Consider the following 19,853-nt stretch of genomic DNA (forward strand, 5'->3'; position numbering starts at 1 on the left):
AAGGGATGATGATTGGGTGGACGGTTGGAGGGCTGGTGGGGACTGCGGTGGAGGAGAACCTAGGAGAGCAGGCTGTTCCTGCACGGTTCCTGCCAGTCACCACATGCAGATGCAGACCCCGCTCTCTAGATCGTCCCATTTTCCCCGAGTCACAGGAAATCCTGATTTCTATGTAAAACTTCCTGATTTTTCAGAATAATCTTCCAGTCACACAAACCCTGTCTGCAAGTTAAATGGGCCCTGTAGACTGCCACCTTTTTTGTTTCTAGATGGAGGAATTAACTGTCAGATCTAAATCTGTAAATTCTCATTTTCTGTTGCATGTATTAGTCTGTGCCATAGAAATGCACTGGTTGGACAATTTCACCCTGAAAGATAATTAATAATTCATAAATCCTATTTGTCCAGCCAGACTACAATTCTTGAGGGTTAGGAAAGTGTTGCTGTTTCTTCAGTAGCCTCTACTGTAGATTTTTCATGAAGTATTCATAAACTGATTGGCTGGTTTCATTTGTAAGTAATTTGTTCTGTGACTTTATTTTTACTAGCAAATAAAAAGAAACATTGATGAAAAGCATGCCCGGCTTTACCAGACTCTGAATGAAGGTAAACAGCTGGTGGCATCTGTGAGCTGTCCTGAACTCGAGGGCCAGATTGCCAAACTGGAAGAGCAGTGGTTGTCCCTGAACAGAAAAATTGATCACGAGCTACACAGACTACAGACGCTTCTCAAGCATCTGCTCAGGTATGTTTTCTTAGGGATTGATTGGCATCAGATTTTGCTGTGGAAAAAGACCTCAGAGGGATCCTGCTGCCGATCAGAGTTTACATGCGGTCCTCCCGTTGCATGGTTTTTGACAGTCTAAAGCAGTTGGGTCCCTCTTCCTGGCTAAATGGGATCTAAAGTCTCTGTTGTTGGTGTGTAAGACTCAGGATAATTGGTAGTGAGTTCCATGGAAAATAGAAATTATGTTATAAAATTATACACGTTACCTTTATATTATGATGTTGCTCTTTCTTTCACTCTAACAAAAATATTTTTAAATTTAAAAAATAATGTTAGTTAACAATAGTTTGAAAAGTCTTTGGAGTTCTTCAGATAATTTTTTTGCTTTAGCTGATCAAAACTTGAATTCCTTGAGGGAGGCAGAAAACAGAACATTTAAACCTCATTCTCTTCCCTGCCTCTTAGGGGAGCTGTCTTAACCTAAAGACATTTAGAAGTTACAAGAGGGACAGCATTTTGCTTGCATATTTTCATCACATCAAATAAATATGTTGGTAGGCAGCCAACAGCAGTTTGCTGTTATACAACTTATACAAATGCTGATTATATTTTTACTACACACAAATCTATGGAGGACATTTGATGAATAAAAATAATCATTGTCTTTACCGATGAGTTTACTTTTGTGTAGCTGTAATAAATTTTTTAAAGACTATTTTAGACTTGAAAATGCCTCTTTGTTCTTGATTAGTCATAATAATCATAGAAGATGCCAAGAGCATCAGATTTGGGGCCCAGGATGAAATGAGGTATAGTCCTTAAAATCATGATTTTCCTGAATAAGAGAGCTGGACAACACAGGAAGACATGTAGTGAAACAGAAGAAAATATGTGAGTGATGTTTATTGTTTCTAATTTCCTTTCTCTTTGCTCCTGTTAGTTATAACAAAGATTCAGATCAGTTAACCAAGTGGTTGGAATCTTCTCAGCAAACTCTGAATTACTGGAAAGAGCAGTCCCTCAATGTGTCTCAGGACTTGGATACAATCAGAAGCAACATAAACAGTTTTTTTGTAAGTTATAATAGAATAAATATCAGGGGAAAATTATGAGAGTTGGTGTGATAGTTTCCATAGTCATTCGTGGATGAAGAGTAAGACTTGGGCTAATAGCAGCTGCATTCTTCAAACTTAGAACTACTTGTTTATACTGTTGATTTATATATTTATAATAATGATAAAGTATATTTTTAATTGACCCTAAAGTATGTATGTATGTGTGTGTGTGTGTGTGTGTGTGTGTATAAAAATTTAAAACTTGCTCTGACATGGGGCATGTTTTACAAGTGCAGAAAAGAATTCCCACCCTCCCCACCAAAACCTCATAGGATAATTAATTCATAAATGTTAGTTAATAAATACATGATTTTAAAATGTTATGTACAAAATTGATTTTCTACTGAAATGCTATTGTTCTATTATACTGATTTTTTTTGAAGAAAAGAAAGTGTTAACTTTTGTAATATAAATTATACTTTTGAAACCTTTTTGTCTTTTCCCCTAGTGCTTCTTTTCTCTCCACTTTTCTCTTCTCTCATATTTTGTAGCTATGATTTCTCACTTTGATATTAAAATGTAAAATATTTTAAAATATACCTAAACAACCTGTAAGTACACAGTGAAGATTTCAAATATTTTAGTTAAAATTTTGTTGCATTTAGTTCATTTAATATGAACTTTGTGTTTTGTTCTATAGTTTCTTTTTATAAAGTTGAAATGATGACTTGTCTATTTTTAAAAATATTGATCTACCAGATGATAAGCCATTCAGGGGGCAGGAATTCCATCTCTTTTGTTCCCCCTCATATATCCAATGCCTGGAACAGTGCCTGACACTTCATAGGAAAAATGTGTGTGTGTTTGTGCACAAATATGAGCATGTATACATGTACACAAATACACATATAAATATTTACTATTTGAATTGAATTGAGTATTCTGACCCTTTGTTACTCCATGCCATATTTAACTTTGAAAAGTTTCTAAATTTTAAAACTGTTTCCTTTTAGGAGTTTTCAAAGGAACTTGATGAAAAGTCCTCCTTGAAGACTGCAGTTCTAAGTACTGGGAACCAGCTTCTCCACCTGAAAGAAGCTGATACAGCTGCACTGAGAGCTTCTTTAGCACAGTTTGAACAAAAGTGGACAGTGCTCATCACTCAACTTCCAGACATTCAAGAAAAACTTCACCAGGTGAGTATTTAAAGACCCAGCATTCGAATTAGCATTCACTTGTTAGCTTGCAACTCTTCTAAAATTATTTCTCTGACTCAATAATTTTCATTGACACCACCTATTTTTCTCTGGCACCACTGAATGTAGGTCTTAATTACTGGACTCTCCTCCAATGGGATCTTTCTTAAGAGAAATCAGGCTTAATTACTTTATTTCCCAGTTTATCTGCACCACTGTGTTAGTTTATGTGAAGGTCATTGTCATTGTTTTGGGGTCACTTTTTCTAAGCTTGAATGCTGGGTTTGTTTTTGTGAGTAACCTGCATAATTATGTAGCAAGACCTTTTATCAAACCAGATATCATCTTTAGTGATGCCCTGATTCATTTTGTTAACTGCAGGTAATTAAATGGAAATCATTCTGTTTTTGCAGCTTCAGATGGAGAAATTGCCGTCTCGTAAAGCAATCACAGAAATGATTAACTGGATGAACAATGTGGAACATCAAACTGCAGATGAAGGTTCCGAGCATTCACTGAGTTCTGCAACTCAAGTTAAAAATCTTCTTCAGAAGTACAAGGTAATTATACAAAAGAGCCAGAAGCCCTTTCATTAAATAAGAAGGCAAGTCAGTCAGAAGGGAAATACTGAAGAGAGACATGGAGGATATAATTTAGAAAAATTACTGTAGGATGATGGATTGATAAGCTGGTATACTTGTTCTTATTCTGCCCACATTCCTTTGGTAGCTCCTGCCACCACAGGACAGGATCTGAGCTTTTTAACTGGCCCTGGCCTCTCTCTGCCTCTCCAGCCTCATTTCCCCACATAAACCCGGGACTCTGCCTGAACCAAAGCCTTTGCAGTCCCTCGACCCCTTTCAGTGCTCTCCCCCTCATGCTTTTGTACGTGCTGTTCCTTCAGCCTGAAATTGCAGTGTCCCACTTTTAGCTGTAGACATCCTCTTAGTCATCCTTCAGGAGTCAGCTCCCCTACTCTCCCGGACAGATCAGTTTACTTTCCAGGATTAGATGTCTTCATGGCACTATCAATAGTTCCTGTCACCGAGTATTATAATTATTTGGTTACTTGCTTGTCTCCCCACCTTGACTTAGTTTCTTGAGAGCAGGGGCCCTCTTTCACCCCCCTGAAATAGCACACCTAGCCCAACACCTGGCATCCAGTGGGTGTTAAATAAACGTTCTTTGAATGAGAGAATGCATAAGGAAAAGTTGATATCCTTCTACAAATAGAGAGGAATGTGGCCTTCTCCATGATATTTGATTTCAAGTAGATTCAACTAACATTTAATGAGCCACACACAAACACTTTTGTGTGCTGGGCAAGGTTTGCCCCTAGGAACACAGATGAATGAAGACCCCAATCATTGCTTTCAGAGACCTTACAGGCTGATGGATCTAGCCTCTGGTAGGCAGAAGATGAATGGCTTAATCATAAAGCATGATGTTAGCAAGGATTTTATCTCTATGTCCTGTCCCGTCCTAACTTCAGTGAATGGTAGAGTCTGTAGAAGGTCCACACATATGTATTCTCTCAAGATCTAGTAACCTAGCGCATACCACTTAGTTTTCCCCCTGGATGTTTCCAGAGTTGGTGCTGGAACTTGCCAGGGTAAATCCAAAAAGTATTGGGCTCGACAGAAGCATGCTTGACCCTGGGAGAGTTTAGGATTGCTGTAGAACTTAAAGTTATTCAAACTGGGAGGGCTAGATGGTCCTCCGAGGAACAGAGAAGCTGGATGAACTGTCAGAGTTCCTTAAAGGTGTCCTGGGTTTTCTGGGAGAGTCATAACTTCAGGCTTCCCATCCTGCCGTTTCCATGAGCCCACGGGATGGCTCTGAATTCCAACATAGCTCTTGGGAGGCCTCTCACAGGAACCCTTTGTCACTCCCTGGGTCCTGATTTGGTTTCTATGATGCAACTACCATACGTGGTACCACCTTTGACTTTTCAGTCTATTTGAAAGGAGTGAGTCCCTCTGTTCCCAGGAATGTGGAATTCCTAAAAAGTCTCTCCATTCCAATAAAGCAGACACCTGGAGGAGTTAGGGGAGGGTAGAATGTAACTCCAGACAGGTGCCCCTTGATTAGTGGGTGGGAGCTTGGCGCCCCCTAGAGTGCACAGAGGGAAGGTCCAATTCATCTCTCCTCAGTTTAGGCTTTGGTTGTTGAATTTTGGTTTTTGTTTTAGGAATTTAGAATGGAAATGGACTACAAACAATGGATAGTTGATTTTGTCAACCAGTCATTACTTCAGTTAAGCACCTGTGATGTAGAAAGCAAGCGCTATGAGAGAACAGAGTTTGCAGAGCACCTGGGAGAGATGAACCGTCAGTGGCACCGGGTCCACGGGAAGCTGAATAGAAAGGTGTGCTCATGAGTCACAGTCTGATGTATGGTTTGGCCTTTGCAAAACACCACTTTCTGAAAAATTTTAAAATACATTCATATAGTCAATTTATAGTTAAGCCTAATAATCAACTCATTTCTAGCCCTTTTTAAGTCCTACGTTTCAGCAGTCTCTATTGGCCCATATAAGAGTAGGAAAGAGTTTTTATATTTCTTTGCAATTTCTTAGTGGGAAATTGAGTTAGGCAAGTGCTAAGGAGAAATTTTCTTTTAAGATGTTGAGTATTACGTGAGGCACCTAAGTGGTCAGAGATTTTGATTTTTTTCTGTGAAAGTAGGTGTTCAGAAGCAGCAAAGCTATTTCAGCTTCAGAAAGATTATATAAAGGAAGGAAAATGTGTGTGACCTTTTGGTAGGTTTTCATTCCATGACTGAAAAGATTAAGGAAACTTATTCTTAGGGAAATATTTAATATTTACATATAACAGTGATGATTGGTTGATTTCTTTTATTGTGTAGAGAATGCACGCAAATGGATTTATACAATTAAGATTCAAGTACATGAATGGACAAAGAGTGTGAGCAGATAATCCACAAGAGAAAATAATAATTAGCAAATAAACATGGAAAGATTACAGCATCAATTATTAGACATTTGAAATAAACATTAATAACATTATATACTTATTAAAGTAGAAAAATTTAGCAATATAGAGATAAAAGCCCAGAGCTCTCACATTCATACATTGCAGGTAATGGCTTACATGTCCTTTTGAAAAGCATTCAGAGAATTTCAAGAACCATAATCATCATCTTATCTCTTAACCCAGCAGTCCACTTCTTACACATTTATCTTAAGTAGATAGTCCTTCAAAAAGGAAAAAATATGTGCACAAAGTGTTCAATTCAACATTATTTATACTGGTGAAAAATGTAGACTGACTGAATTCCCAACTCCAGGGGAATAATTAATCAAATTATATGGTGTCCATTTGATGAATTATTGGGCAGCCTTTTAAGTTAATATGAATCATATGTTATGACACAACAAGTGCCTATGTGAAAGGGAATATAAAACTATAAAACTTTACATATACTGTGATTGTAACCTAATAAACATTGTGAGCATTAGTAATGAGAAGAATCACAGACATTAAAAATATTTTATTAAATTGATGAATTATGTATGATTTTTTTATATTGACTTAATTTTTAAGTGAGTCTAATGAAGAGAGTCTGGGGAAAGAAAATTTTCTTAAGCTTTCCCTATATCAATAGATGATGCAATAAAAAATATTGAATGTTAGCAACATGATTTTGTTTTATATAAATATTATGGGACTCCAAAGTAGCCAGCTTTCTTAGCAGGTTAGCTTTCATTTCAAATATTAGATTTTTTTAAAAAAGGAGATTTTAATTCTTATTTCCTGATTTATGAATCTTTATTCCAAAAGTTATTGGGAAATATTAAGTAAAATATTAGAAATCTGAGAAGGAACAAAATTATCCCATTAAAAATAACAAGTCATGATGTTTATGTATTAAAGCATGTGTTTTAAAATTAGAAAATTTTATTTTCTTTTCTTATTCATAACTGGTAGATTCAACATTTAGAACAACTTTTGGAAAGTATCACTGAGAATGAAAACAAAATACAGATTTTGAACAACTGGATGGAGGCACAAAAGGAGAGACTGAACAGTTTACAAAAACCTGAAAGTGTGATCTCAGTGCAAAAGATGCTCTTGGATTGTCAGGTGAGCACCTGTCCAGGTGGCTTGATTAGGCTATTGGTCACAACTCCTGCCCCAAGGAGTAGGGCAAGGTGCTATCTTTTCTGAAGGTTCTCCTCTAAACCCCCATGTGTTTACTTTTTTAAAAAAAATTTATTGAGGTGTAGTCAGTTACAATGTGTCAATTTCTGATGTGCAGCATAATGTTTCAGTCATACCTGTACATACATATATTTGTTTCCATATTCTTTTTCATTACTGGCTACTACAAGATATGTATTTACTTTCTTATAGTAAATAGATGTGTCCATGAGTTTTACATTACTGCAAAATGCTATTTTTATGATAAATAGAAGAAGGTATTTTCATGATTATTGTTGTTCTTAAGAGATTTGAGTGCTACTCCAGAGAAAGAAATGTTCCAAATACTTTGATTTAGATGTTTTCCAATTTTTATGTTTTTTTATTAATTTATCCAATATTTACAAAATTAATCTGAAGTCTCCATGATTTTTAGTATTTCATTCTATTTCTTCAGAAGAAAATTTTTTTTATCTACTGTGTAAGGTCTTTTAAAAGGACCACTTTCCCCTGGGAACCACTATCTTAATCACATTTGGGCTAGAGCATGTTGGCCGTGCCCTATTTTGTTCAGTTGTCATTTGCCAGGTCACTTAGTCTTTCAGGCACCTTCACACAAGTGTGGATTACTCCTCCCTCCACACTGCCCTGATTATGTCACTCGCCAATGAGAACAGTTCCGCTGCCCCCATCACGCAGGTGATGCTGCGTCTATACCGACTACCTGAAGGTATGGCCCTCCTCACCGTTGGGGGTGGAGAGTCCGCTCAGACCCCAGTTCTACCTGGAAGGTTACAGAGTAACACTAGACATAATATGTGAGCAGGAACACCAACATAAAAGATCTTTTCAAATGGTCATATCCTGTTTCTAACTACCCACTGGCCATCTCCATTTTAGAGTTCTTACAGCCACCTTGATTCAACATACCTCCTGACTGGAAGCCTCCATTCCACAGCTCAGAGCTCCACCACCCACAGCAGGCCACTGTGGATTCCCTTGAGTTCTAAGTTATTCAGGCGTGGGATGTCATCACTATCTTCCTGATGAGAAAATGCAGACTTGGGGGTTTGATGGCTGAATGCTTGATCCAGCTGCCAGTACAGGGCAGACCCGTAACGGGGACTGTATCTCCTGGACTCTTTCTGCCATACCATGATGATAAGGACTTGTTACCAAATTCTTCTAAATCTAGAGCCATGTGATCAATCGAAATTACTGTAAAAATTCATATGGTAATACTATATATTTATACTACAAAATTTCGTTGTAAAAATTGAATTTAGAGTGTGATAGTAAAATGTCTTCGTGTAATGTTATTTAATTATATACTCTAACAGCACTTTTACTTCAAAAGTGGGGACTCCTGTCTCTTACCCGTTATTCATTGTTTTGTAATACTGAGCATGTAAAAACCTTTTCCTCTTGTCCTTCCAGGATATAGAAAATCAACTTGCAATTAAATCCAAAGCACTGGATGAGTTGAGAGAGAGTTATTTGACTTTGGAGAGTGGGACAATGCCACTGTTGGAAGATACAGCATCCAGAATTGATGAGTTATTTCAAAAGAAAACCAGTGTTATCCACCAGGTACCAGAATTCATTCCGAGTGTACTATTTCTCTTCACATGTCCTTTTGTCTTATTTGTTGTTTAATAATGGGCACTCACTCCATACCAAAAACTAAAAAGTTACTGAGAAAAATCCTTAAGTGAAGTAGAGAAAAAGCATTTCAAATCCCATGGGAATTTTCGCACTGGATAATTAGAGGCAAAACCACCAAATTCCCACGTCATTGGCAAGCTAGAAACCTGCTCGGTTATCTTTGTTTTGTCTGGTATACTCACACAGACAAAAATGTCTCCACCTCCCCCAAATCCGACAGAGCATCTGGCATTGTTTCCTGGCCAGATATTTTGGAGCAGCTATGAAGAAGCAGCTCAGATTCCTCCCACCCAGGTTGATGCTTCAGAGAGGGGGTGGTCCTATCTCGTGTAGCTTCTATTCAGCTAGAAACATGGTCAGCATAGGGGAAACTCCAGAGGTGGAGGAAAAACAGCATGTGGGTGAGGAGAAAGCTTGGAAGAAGAGTGTAGAAGACGTCTGGTAATTGTCTGAAAGGCGTGTCAGAGTCTGCATTTACCCCATCAGTGGGGAGAGCACTGAAAGAGAAAGGACAGGCATCTTCAGACACTGCAACCCTGATGTCTCCCTGCATATGGAGGGAGAAACTGTAAATACTAACCTCTTAATAGGTGTGTCCATATTTTCCAGAGGCCTTCTTGTGGATTATTTGTTATCTACTAAAATCTACTTTGAACCATTTGTCCCAAGAGAGAATTGGGAATGACCTGTATGAATGAAATCCACAGGCAGCCCTCAGCCTCATTCTTCCCCTAGAACTCAGGCAGGAGAGTAGGGATGAGCTTAACATGTCTCGTGTGAGTCATTTGTTAACATATCTTCTGGGCGGCACTATGCTCACTGCCAAGGGTGCAAAGATACACAAGAAAATAAATGATCTGACCCCCAAAATGCTCTCAGGCTGCAGGAGGATAGCTACAATAAGACAGACCATGCCAAGTGTTGACAAGGATATGGAGACGTGGAAGCCCTCCTGCGCTGCTGAGAACGTTTGTGTATAGGTTTCCTTTTGTGAACATACGCTCTCAGTTCTCATGGGTATATACCTGAGAGTAGAACATGTGGGTCATATGATAACCCTATACAGTATTTAACCTTTTGGGGGACTGCCAAACTCTACTACAGAGGCTGCTCCACTTTACATTTCCATCAACAAGGTACAAGGGTTCCAATTTTTCCGTAGTCTCGCCAACACTAGTTATTACCCAACTTTGACTGTAGCCATCCTAGTGGATGTGAAGTGATATCTCGTGGTTTTGATTTATGTTTTTCTAACGACTGTGGATGTTGAGTGTCTTTTCATCTGCTTATTGGCTATTTTTGTATTTTCCTTAGAGAGATGTCTGTTCAATCCTTTGTCCATTTTTTAGTTTAGCTATTTGTCTTATTATTGCTGAGATGTAAGTGTTCTTTATGTAATATATAAAGATGTATGTACTTATGTAGTCTGATTGTATCAGAGATCGTTTACATGCTTCAGCTTTAATCCTTTCATGATTATCAAAACATACTAAAGGGTAAGATACGGCCACCAAGGCTATTTCCTGCTGCTTTGCACTTGCCCACCATTTTGGCCAAGTGTGATTCTGGCTCCCTAAAAGTAAGCAGACGTAAGTGCTAGGCAACACATTTATAATACTTTACAGTTTTCGAAGCTTTTTCACAGACGGTATTTTCTTTGTTTTCCTTTATTATATCCGTTTTGTGGATGAAGAAACAGACTTAAGGATTAAATATCTGGCCCAAGGTCAGACAGCTAATCAGATGTCACGGAAACATACAGTCAGAGATTCTGACTCCTCACCCAGCGTTCTTTCCCTGGTCTGTCCCTCCATGGGCTGAACTCTCTCTGTGCTGATCCTTCTGTTCTCGGGGCTCTTTTCCATTCGCCTATTCTAAAACTTAGTCTTATTTGATGCTTCTTGTTTGTTGACCTACCTCCTGACCTTCAGTGAATCACCAAAGCTCCCTCCCAGTACCCTCGAATTGAAATGTCTAAATTGGGTACAATGGTAGAATCCTGAGAAGGGAAGAAGAATGGTGAGAGAGCCCCTTGTCGATGATTTCCTAAATGTGTTTCCACTTCTTGTGTAGGTCGGCGAGCTCAAGACCTCCATGCAGTCTGTCTTACAGGAGTGGAAGATTTATGATAAACTCTGTGATGAAGTGAATATGATGACAATCCGATTAGGGTACTGCATGGAACACAGCAAGCCTGTGGTTTTATCATTAGAGGCCTTAAGATGTCAGGTGCAGAATCTTCAGGTAAGTTAACCAGATCTTGGCACAGTACGTTATTGGCAGAAGCTCTCCAATGGAAGAAGGCGCAGAAAGAGACACAACTGCTGTTACGCTTTCCACAGAGAAGCACAAAACAGTATTTTGAACAGCATTGTCAAAGTTGTAACTTGAAATGCCAGAATGAACCACACAAGCCAAATGAGTGAAACTTTGTAAAAAGTCTACAGTGAATTTTTCTTCATCTGTCATGTCCATATTATATCACAATTTAAAGGTTTTGGTTTGGGTGTTTTTTTTTTTAAGTATGCTATTTTTAAGTTCTAGCCTCAAATGAAAGAATGCCTTTTCAGTTGTTATCTTCTTCACATTTCTAATGATTTATCCCTGTCCTGTTAAGGTTTGAGTGTTAATATTATTGTGATATAGCAGCAAGTGTTGACAAGCTGCTGCCTTCTTTGAATGGGCCCAGGCCCTTCTGAAACTAACATTCCTCTCTGTCCTCGTAGTCTCTTCAAGACGAAGCTGAGAGCAGTGAAGGGAGTTGGAAGAAGCTCCAGGAGGTTATTGGCAAACTCAAAGATTACTGCCCCACAGTTGCTGAAATAATTCAAGAGAAATGCCAAAATACTCACACAAGGTACTCTTTAAGATGCAATTTGAATAGTAGGTCAAGTATTTTTAACTTAATGACACATGGCAAATAAGGTGACGTAGGCTTTGTAAAGTCTTCTTGATCATCTGAGATTATTGGTTTCATACTATTCTGGTCTCCCCTGCTTTGAAGGATCTAGTTCATGTAAGAGTTGATGTTGTGAAGGCTATTACTTGCCTTGAACAAGTGTTTGGTCTAATCAGTCTAGAAATGTCCTAATTACAACCCCAGTGGAGCCACTTTCACTGGGCATGGGCTAAATGCCCGCTGTAGTCCTCCGGGACACCAGCATCACTGGCAGAAACAGACTAAGGGGTGGCCTGATGGGCAGTCTGTCTTACTAGAAACATTATCAGCTGGAAGACAGGGGATATTGGAGATGATTTCTGAGGTTGGGAGGAATTCTTTGATGCTTATGGTAGAAAGCGCCTTCTAAGGAATGTGACTCTAGTTAATTGTGAGACTTTTATTTTGCTGAATGGGATGTGAAAGTTGTCTTAAAGCTTATTTGCTCCAGACAGTGATGAAGAGATTAAGCTGCCCTCAGTGACCTCCACCTCATGCAGATTTAGCCTCTCCTATAAACCAACTCTGAACAAGGGTTGAACAAGGGACACCAAATTTATATACCCTGCATTGGTGTCCTCAACTCTGGATCCAGTCCTTATTGGAAGCAAGTGCAGGGAGAGGAACATAGATTCATGTGTGACTCCATGTACAGTATTGGGAGTCACCTTCGAAGCATATGGTGGTGCAGGTTGCTGTTAAAGAGATTCAGTCGTCACCACTGCACACGCACATTGAATTGTTGGCACAAGAGTGTATCAGAAGGCATGCTGGAAAAGACTGAAGAAGATAGTACCAAAATGCTAATAGTGGTTGTCTCTAGATTAATGGGATGTCAGGTGGTTTTTTACTTCCTTGTTATAGCTGGGTAGGTAGGTAGATGGGTAGATAATCTCAGTATAGTTAGGGATAGATAGGTTTAAACATACGTTTTTTGTGGGGGTTGTAAGCATATGTTGTTTATATAATTAAGGAGAATCTTGTTTAAAAACAGATGGTTCTGAGATTTGTGAAATACATTAAAGTAAAGCAGTTGTGCCATCATTTTTCACCTTTTTTGCCCGTTTAGAAGGATTTGAGGATATTGTGAAACAGTTATTCTCATGTGCTTCAGATGAGAATGTAGATATTATAATGCTTTCAGAAAGCAGTTTGAACATATACTCGTAACATTAAAAATATTTACGTATCTATATTCTTTGGCCCAATAATTCTCTAAAAAATCTAGTTTAAGACCAATATCTTCAAATACAGAAAAAGCCTTTGAACAAAGTTGTATCTGAACGTTGTATTTGAAAGCAAAAATTAAAAATTACTCCAGTATCCAGACTAAACTGAAATTTAGTACTGAAACAAAAAACAGACTACATATAGACCATTATGTATAGCCATTTAGAGTTAGGCTTACTTACTTTTTATTAATAATGTGGGAAAATCTTTTTAAGTTAAATGAGAAAGAAAGGCAAGATATTACAATCTGTAGTATGGAATAAAAATAATTTTTTTATTTCTACTTTTTTTTTACTTTTCAATTTTAAAAGAATGAAAAATGTATTACAGAAAACACGTTCTTCTTATTTTTCTTATTATTGCAATTTTTAGTTTTTGTATCAGTTTGACTGCGTGTAAATGAGAATCCAAAAAAAAATTCATACAACCAGTGAATGGGCCAACCCCACAAAATTAGCTAATTTCATGGATGCAAATAAATTTTTAATATTTGCCATTGTTTATAATTTGGCGGTATCTACTTTAAAAACGCAGTCTCTACCTAAATTTCATCAAGAGCACTAGTTAAGGTCACAGACTCCGAGGTGATTTTTTTCAGTCTGGCCCCTTACAGAGACCAGCTGTATAAATCTGGGGCCTGAGGACTCGGCTGCTGCCTTCTCTCACTGACTGTGTGCTAGCATCCTTTGAAGGGTCCACCTGGGAACAAGTTTCTCTGCTCATGTGACTAAGATCACAATGAGTGACTTAAGACCGAGTAAGTACCTTTCTGATGCAAATTAGCCTAAGTAGACAGCGAAGACACAGGAATTAACACTTCTCTAAAGAAGAAATAAAATATTATCAGATACCAGTTAATATCAGCCATTTCCATTTTCTTCTCTCAATCCACAAAGAAATTAGTCCTACAACATAGCATATTTCTAAAGAACATTAAAACATTAGAAAACAATAGAAAATAAATACCCTTTGCTGAGAAGTAGGGAACTATGTTGTTTTTTACTTCTACTTTTATGTAAGGAACATGTTGCTTTTGTAACTGGAAAACAAATTTGACATAAACACATTTTAAACAAGGCCTATTTAAAAACCCCCTTCTATAAAATAAGAGTCCCTCCCAAGTGGAGAAAGTTTCATCAGGCATATAGTTCGGTATTTTCTCCACCTTTGCCTGAGACATTCCTATCCTAATACAATAGATACTTCTTGCCAATCACAAATTTTTTAGTTTTTGTTGAGAATTGTAAAGTCAATGAAATATCCTAATTTGGAATTCTGATTATATAATGATGATGCCATTGATTTTAAAAGGACATTAAACAGTGTCTTCTGAATCCATCTGCTAGTGACTTATGGGAAGAGTGTGTGCATTGTGCTTTTGCTGCAAAGGAAAGGATGGATGGGGATCCTGTTCATGTTGCCCTGACAGGTGGACCCAGGTAAACCAAGACATTGCAGAACAGTTGCAGAGGGCCCAGAGTCTGCTGCAGCTCTGGAAGGCATGTAACAGTGCTCACGCTGAAGCTGCAGCAAGACTGGAGCAGCAGGAAGCAAAGTACCAACAGCTCGCCAACATCAACACGTCTGGAAACAACCTGGCAGAGATCCTGCCCCCGGCCCTGCGGGACATAAAGGTAGATGTTAAGCCCGTTGGGAAAACCAAGGCCAAGACAGCCTGACAGACAGGGTTATGACCCAGAGACTAGACAGACCACAGGGAGGGAGAAATAGGTCAGAACAGGTGCATGGGCAGACCATGTAGGACACAGACAAGGCAGGGATGTACAGGGTTGGGAGAGTCAGGTAGCGGCTTAGAGGTGAGGGCCAGGCAGCAGGTAGCTGGGTCAGACGCATCTGACCCCACCTCCTTCCAAATCTCCCCTTTCACTCTAGCAGGTAAATCTCTAAAGCAAAAGCCTCATACAAAGTCTTTAATAAAAGAAGTATCTCAAATGAGTGTGATCATCTAAGAATTATAGTTGTTGAATCTCTTGATTTAGAAGTAGTCATAGACTGACCACCATGTTAATAAGGCTTTTCTGTGGATATAATGACTTTTAGACTATATTTAAGAGTTCTATACTTTCCTATGTGGTTTTATCCTATTATATTAATAAATACCCAGAAAGTGAATACTATCTAGTTTTAAACTGGATGACCAGATACATTTTGTATCTTCTGATACCATAGGTCAAATAAACAAGTGTTAACCAATTAAATTAGAGACAAAAATCCGACACATATGATTCATATTTCTGACTGACTTCTAACTAATCTGTTGTTTAAAGAAAACAAATTTCACACAAATGCAGAGTAGCCCTAAAATTGGCTTGGTTAATGAGATTCTACACTCTCTACAAACCAATCTAGGTATGTAAGCCCATCATTCCTGTCTTCAGGCAGAGGACAGGGTTGGGTTGATTCTTAAAATGCATTATAGCAGATCCCTCAAGTGTTCAGTAACTAGAAATATATAACATAGGATGCTACCCAAGTCATCTCCAGTTTCTACAATCTAGAAGCCCCAACTCTATTTCTCCGTGGTCGCTTTTAGCTCTGAACTGACAGATTTCAGAACAGCACCAAGTGCATCATATAGAGAAGGCTTAGCTTTTTTAGGTCTTTCGATAGTAACAAAAAGCCATGCCCACAATTTCAGGGCAGAAATTCTCCTAGGTGTTGATGGAGTAGCTTGGGTAGCTTAATTTGTGTTGGGAAAGGAGGAGGAAATGTTTTGCGATCACTTTTTCTTCTCCAGGAGCTGCAGCATGATGTGCAGAAGACAAAAGAAGCCTTTCTCCAAAATTCAACTCTCCTAGATCGACTCCCACAATCCACAGAGTCCAACCCCCATGTGCTCGTCTCTGGTCAACTGCACTCCCTCCAGAGGACTTCCTACTTGGAAAAGATGCTACTTCTAAAAACAAATGAATTTGAGGTTCATCTTATTTTTCCATTCCAGTTGTAGTCTTGGACGTTTGCACACTCCCAAGTCCTTATATCCTGTGAAGTGATAGTTATTAGGGCTTTGTGGATGGCACCGTAGGGAAACAGCAGAATAAAGATGCCCTAGACATGCCTACCGTTTAACATGATTCTTCAATCATGTGATCCTTCAATCACATGGACAGTGGGCAGATCTTAACCAAACATTTCTTCTTTATTGAACATGTTAAAGTGATATATTTCATACACTTTTTTTTTCACACTGTTCACATCTCACAGTTATTTGAATCCCCAGCTGGGGTAATTGAGTCATAGAGTAGCTGCTTAGAGCATGGCCTTTTGGTGTATATTTCGTTCACTTTTTGAAAAGCCCTTAGTGCATGAACTCTCAAAAAGCTTAACAGAAGACCATAGAGCTCCAATTTCACATCTCAGTACCAGCAGGAACAAACTATTTAACTAGCAGGACTGAGAGAGCAGAATACTCAGTAACCCTCCTCTACAAGCTCCCGTCAAGCAGATGATCTGTTCGTCCCCACAAAAGCACAGAGTGAATGTCAGGAGTCTTCTGAATATTTAAGACCATGAGCTGCTGAGGGTTGAAAACAACTTGAACTTTTATTAGCTCCCAGGGCTGTGCTTGATTCTGTCATAGATGCATGTGAAAATTGTTTCTAATGAAAACTCCTCTTGTTCCAGTTTGTTCTATCACAGTTCAAGGATTTTGGGGACCAGTTGGAATCTTTAAAAGGTCTCATTGTGCATGAAGAAGAGAATTTGGATCACCTCTACCAGCAAGAAAAAGAAGGAAATCCTGACTTATTCCTGGTATTGCCAATATTTGTCATTCCTAAGGGCTCAGGCTCACCACAGGATTAAAAAATAAGTGAATTACTGTCACGTTGTAGAATCTGTGTGCATCCCAACTCTTGAGCACAGTCATGGATATGCCATTCAGTCTTGTCCTATTTTCCCTAAGGTCTAGAAAAGTATGCCAACATAGAGATCTATTTAAGTAATATTTCTCAGTAATTGTAGGAGACTTAAAAATCTTGATGTCCTTACTAATTAGCTTCAATGAACCAGAATAATCTAGGAGTTGGCTGTTGTGATTAATTGAATTTTTCTATTTGAAGTTGAAGATCAAATGTAATATGTCCTATTAAATTAATGGTATATTTTTTCCTTCTTTATTACCTTAGTAAGCTTAGTATAGTTAACATAAATGAATGGAAGAGTTAAAGAATTCTGAATCTTGCAAACTCCTAAGGACCAATGTTCATAACCTAGATCAAGAGTCAGCACAAATATGACACATGGTCCCAATGCAGCCCCCACCCCACCTGGTTTTGTAAATAAAGTGTTATTGGTACACAGTCATGTCCTTCCATTTACGTACTGTCTGTGGGAGTTTTCATGTTACAAGGGTAGAGTTGAATATTTGCAACAGAGATCATATGGCCCATAAGAGGCTGAAATATTTGTTACCTAACCCTTGATAGAAAAAGTTTCCTGACCCTGACATAGACTGTTACAACAGAGTTCTGTAGTGACAACATGGATATTGTAAAGGATGTTTGCTTAATAGATTGTTGACCTAGAGGCTGTTCCTGGAATATTGTCTTAAGAATAAAATTTTGGTGAATTTGCTTTCCTGTGATTTCACCAGAATATGAATATGTGAGTACCATGCTCTCCTAGGGTTATCTTAAGGATTAAATTTTCATTTGCTTTGTAGATAAACTGCATGATCTGTTGAAGGTCAAATTATTGGCAGGCTAAATGGGACTTGAAAGTCCAGAATTGGTCCTTTAAAAAAGAAATCTCATTTCCGTCTTCCTCAAAAGCAAAATTTGAGCTTGCTTTCTCTTTCCTGGGCTATTTTCGGTTCTGGCCACGTATGCTGCTTGTTCTCGAAAAGCCATAGGATTGAGAGATTTGGGTTCAGGTCCAATTCTGACAAGTCATTTACCTATGTAGGCTCCAGTTTTCCCTTGCCTTTGAGATAAAGATGGTCTGTAGGATTTCTGAGGCTTTTTCATCATCTAGATGTTTCTTAGGGGCATCCCAAAATCTGGACTTTAATTTCTTTTTAACAGAATCACGTGCTGGCACTTACAGCCCAGTCACCTGATATTGAGCATTTGAATGAAGTAAGCCTCAAGCTCCCACTTAGTGACATGGCTGTAAAGACATTACAGAATGTGAACCGGCAGTGGATTCGGGCCACGGCGACAGCACTGGAACGCTGCAGGTCAGAACAGCCCCGCTCCAACATTGTTTGAATTAAGGCGAAAGGAATGGTTGAGCTCAGGAGTGTGATTGTTACATGGCTCTGTTTCTTTTATTTTTAAACCTTTGTAGTGAGCTTCAGGGGATTGGATTGAATGAAAAGTTTATTTATTGCTGTGAAAAGTGGGTCCAGCTTTTAGAGAAGATAGAAGAGATGCTCAAGGTGAATATTGCTGACAGCCTTCCTGCTCTCCTGGAACAGCAGAGAACATATGAGGTAAGTCAACCTATGCTCTCTGCTACCTTGTTCCCCTCACCCTGGGACAGAAGTTAGGGTAAGATGGATATAAGTAAAATACAGAGAGTACCTGTCCCTCATCAATCCCTAAACACAAGATGTATGTCTCTGTGCACATTCAGTTGTCAGTTGATCGATCATCTGTAAAATTCTCACACGTTTCATAAATTTCCAAGTTTTGTTTTACTGTTCTATTTTGTTAATGACAGAATGCCTAGATTTTCTGCAGTAAGGAGTAGCTTCCAGCACAACTTCGCTTTCACAGAATGCGAACATTATACCACTTTACCAGGAGCATGTTAAGATACTTCAACTCATCTTTGCATTTTCCCTGAATAGTTCTCTAAAATATTGATGCATCTGGTATAATCATAATTGTAGCATTAATCATTTCACAGAGGAATGCCCCCATGCTTATGCTGACAGACATTTGAAGATACCCCTGGTGGTTATAGGCAGATCCTGCATTTCCAAAATGTACATGATTAATTCATCATAACTTTTTAACATAACTGATTTAAGTCTGTATTGTTACATTAAGATCATCTGGTGAAAATGACATCTATCCAGCCAAAAAGCTGGGTGACTTTGAATAAGTTACTGAATACCCTCATTTCCTCCTCTTCAAATGAATCCAGTAGTACTACTTAAGTCCTGAGGTTGAGGAAAAAGTGAGACAATGCATGTTTTACTCAATGCATAGCAAATAGTAAATGCCCAGTACATGGGCCTTAGATGCAGTTGTTACTAGACCTGTTTGCTTCTACGATTATATTCATAGGTGCTGCTGTGATGGTTAAGCATTTTCTGCAGTTAGGCTCAAATCATCTGAAAATTCTCATACCCTCTGTGAGCTTAGATTTTATTAGGAAATGTAGGTTTCAGATTCATAAAAACAATTCTACTAGCCAGTACTTGATGTTTTAATTCATATACAGATGTTAGAAGCCGAAGTTTCTATAAACCAGACGATTGCTGATTCTTACGTCATCCAGTCCTTACAACTCCTGGACACAGCAGAAATAGAGAAGAGGTAAGCTGTCTGGGGCTCATGATGGTTGTGGACGTGTGGAAGATAATGCAGTCAGGCAGGCCTCCCACCATAAGAATCTTGACCACGAGTGCCCTGCAGCCATGTTGTTGATGGACCACGTGGGGCTGGTCTTCTGTCTGTGTGTGAGGATGGAGTCTTGCTTTGTGGCCATAAAAGCATCAGTGGCCCTTTTCTGTATGGTAGATGGGTGGGCTTAGGAGACCAGATGCCTTGCATACACCCATCCGCCAAGTACAGTTAATTAAGTTTTTACCCCATAGGATTCTTCTATAGTATGTTTTCTTCTCTATCTTCAATCTCATGACGTTTTGTTATTTAAAAAACAAATGTTAAAGGCGGAGGGTATAGC

General features: G+C 38.6%; 1 protein-coding gene across 9 annotated transcripts in view; it reads left to right on the plus strand.

Moving 5' to 3' along the window:
- The window catches only part of SYNE2 (spectrin repeat containing nuclear envelope protein 2), a 413,158-nt gene that overhangs the window by 342,861 nt on the left and 50,444 nt on the right, over positions 1-19,853 (plus strand). For all 9 annotated transcript variants that reach the window (XM_064486012.1, XM_064486013.1, XM_064486014.1 and 6 more), the window contains exons 79-93: positions 549-745; positions 1,668-1,800; positions 2,796-2,978; positions 3,392-3,538; positions 5,170-5,346; positions 6,929-7,084; positions 8,579-8,731; positions 10,880-11,050; positions 11,533-11,663; positions 14,404-14,608; positions 15,733-15,912; positions 16,620-16,748; positions 18,020-18,174; positions 18,285-18,429; positions 19,389-19,483. In XM_064486012.1, the coding sequence (XP_064342082.1) occupies positions 549-745; positions 1,668-1,800; positions 2,796-2,978; positions 3,392-3,538; positions 5,170-5,346; positions 6,929-7,084; positions 8,579-8,731; positions 10,880-11,050; positions 11,533-11,663; positions 14,404-14,608; positions 15,733-15,912; positions 16,620-16,748; positions 18,020-18,174; positions 18,285-18,429; positions 19,389-19,483 (2,357 nt within the window). The remainder of the gene's footprint in view (positions 1-548; positions 746-1,667; positions 1,801-2,795; positions 2,979-3,391; positions 3,539-5,169; positions 5,347-6,928; positions 7,085-8,578; positions 8,732-10,879; positions 11,051-11,532; positions 11,664-14,403; positions 14,609-15,732; positions 15,913-16,619; positions 16,749-18,019; positions 18,175-18,284; positions 18,430-19,388; positions 19,484-19,853) is intronic.

This window comes from Camelus dromedarius, chromosome 5, assembly GCF_036321535.1.
Source record: "Camelus dromedarius isolate mCamDro1 chromosome 5, mCamDro1.pat, whole genome shotgun sequence".
Classification (NCBI taxonomy): domain Eukaryota; kingdom Metazoa; phylum Chordata; class Mammalia; order Artiodactyla; family Camelidae; genus Camelus; species Camelus dromedarius.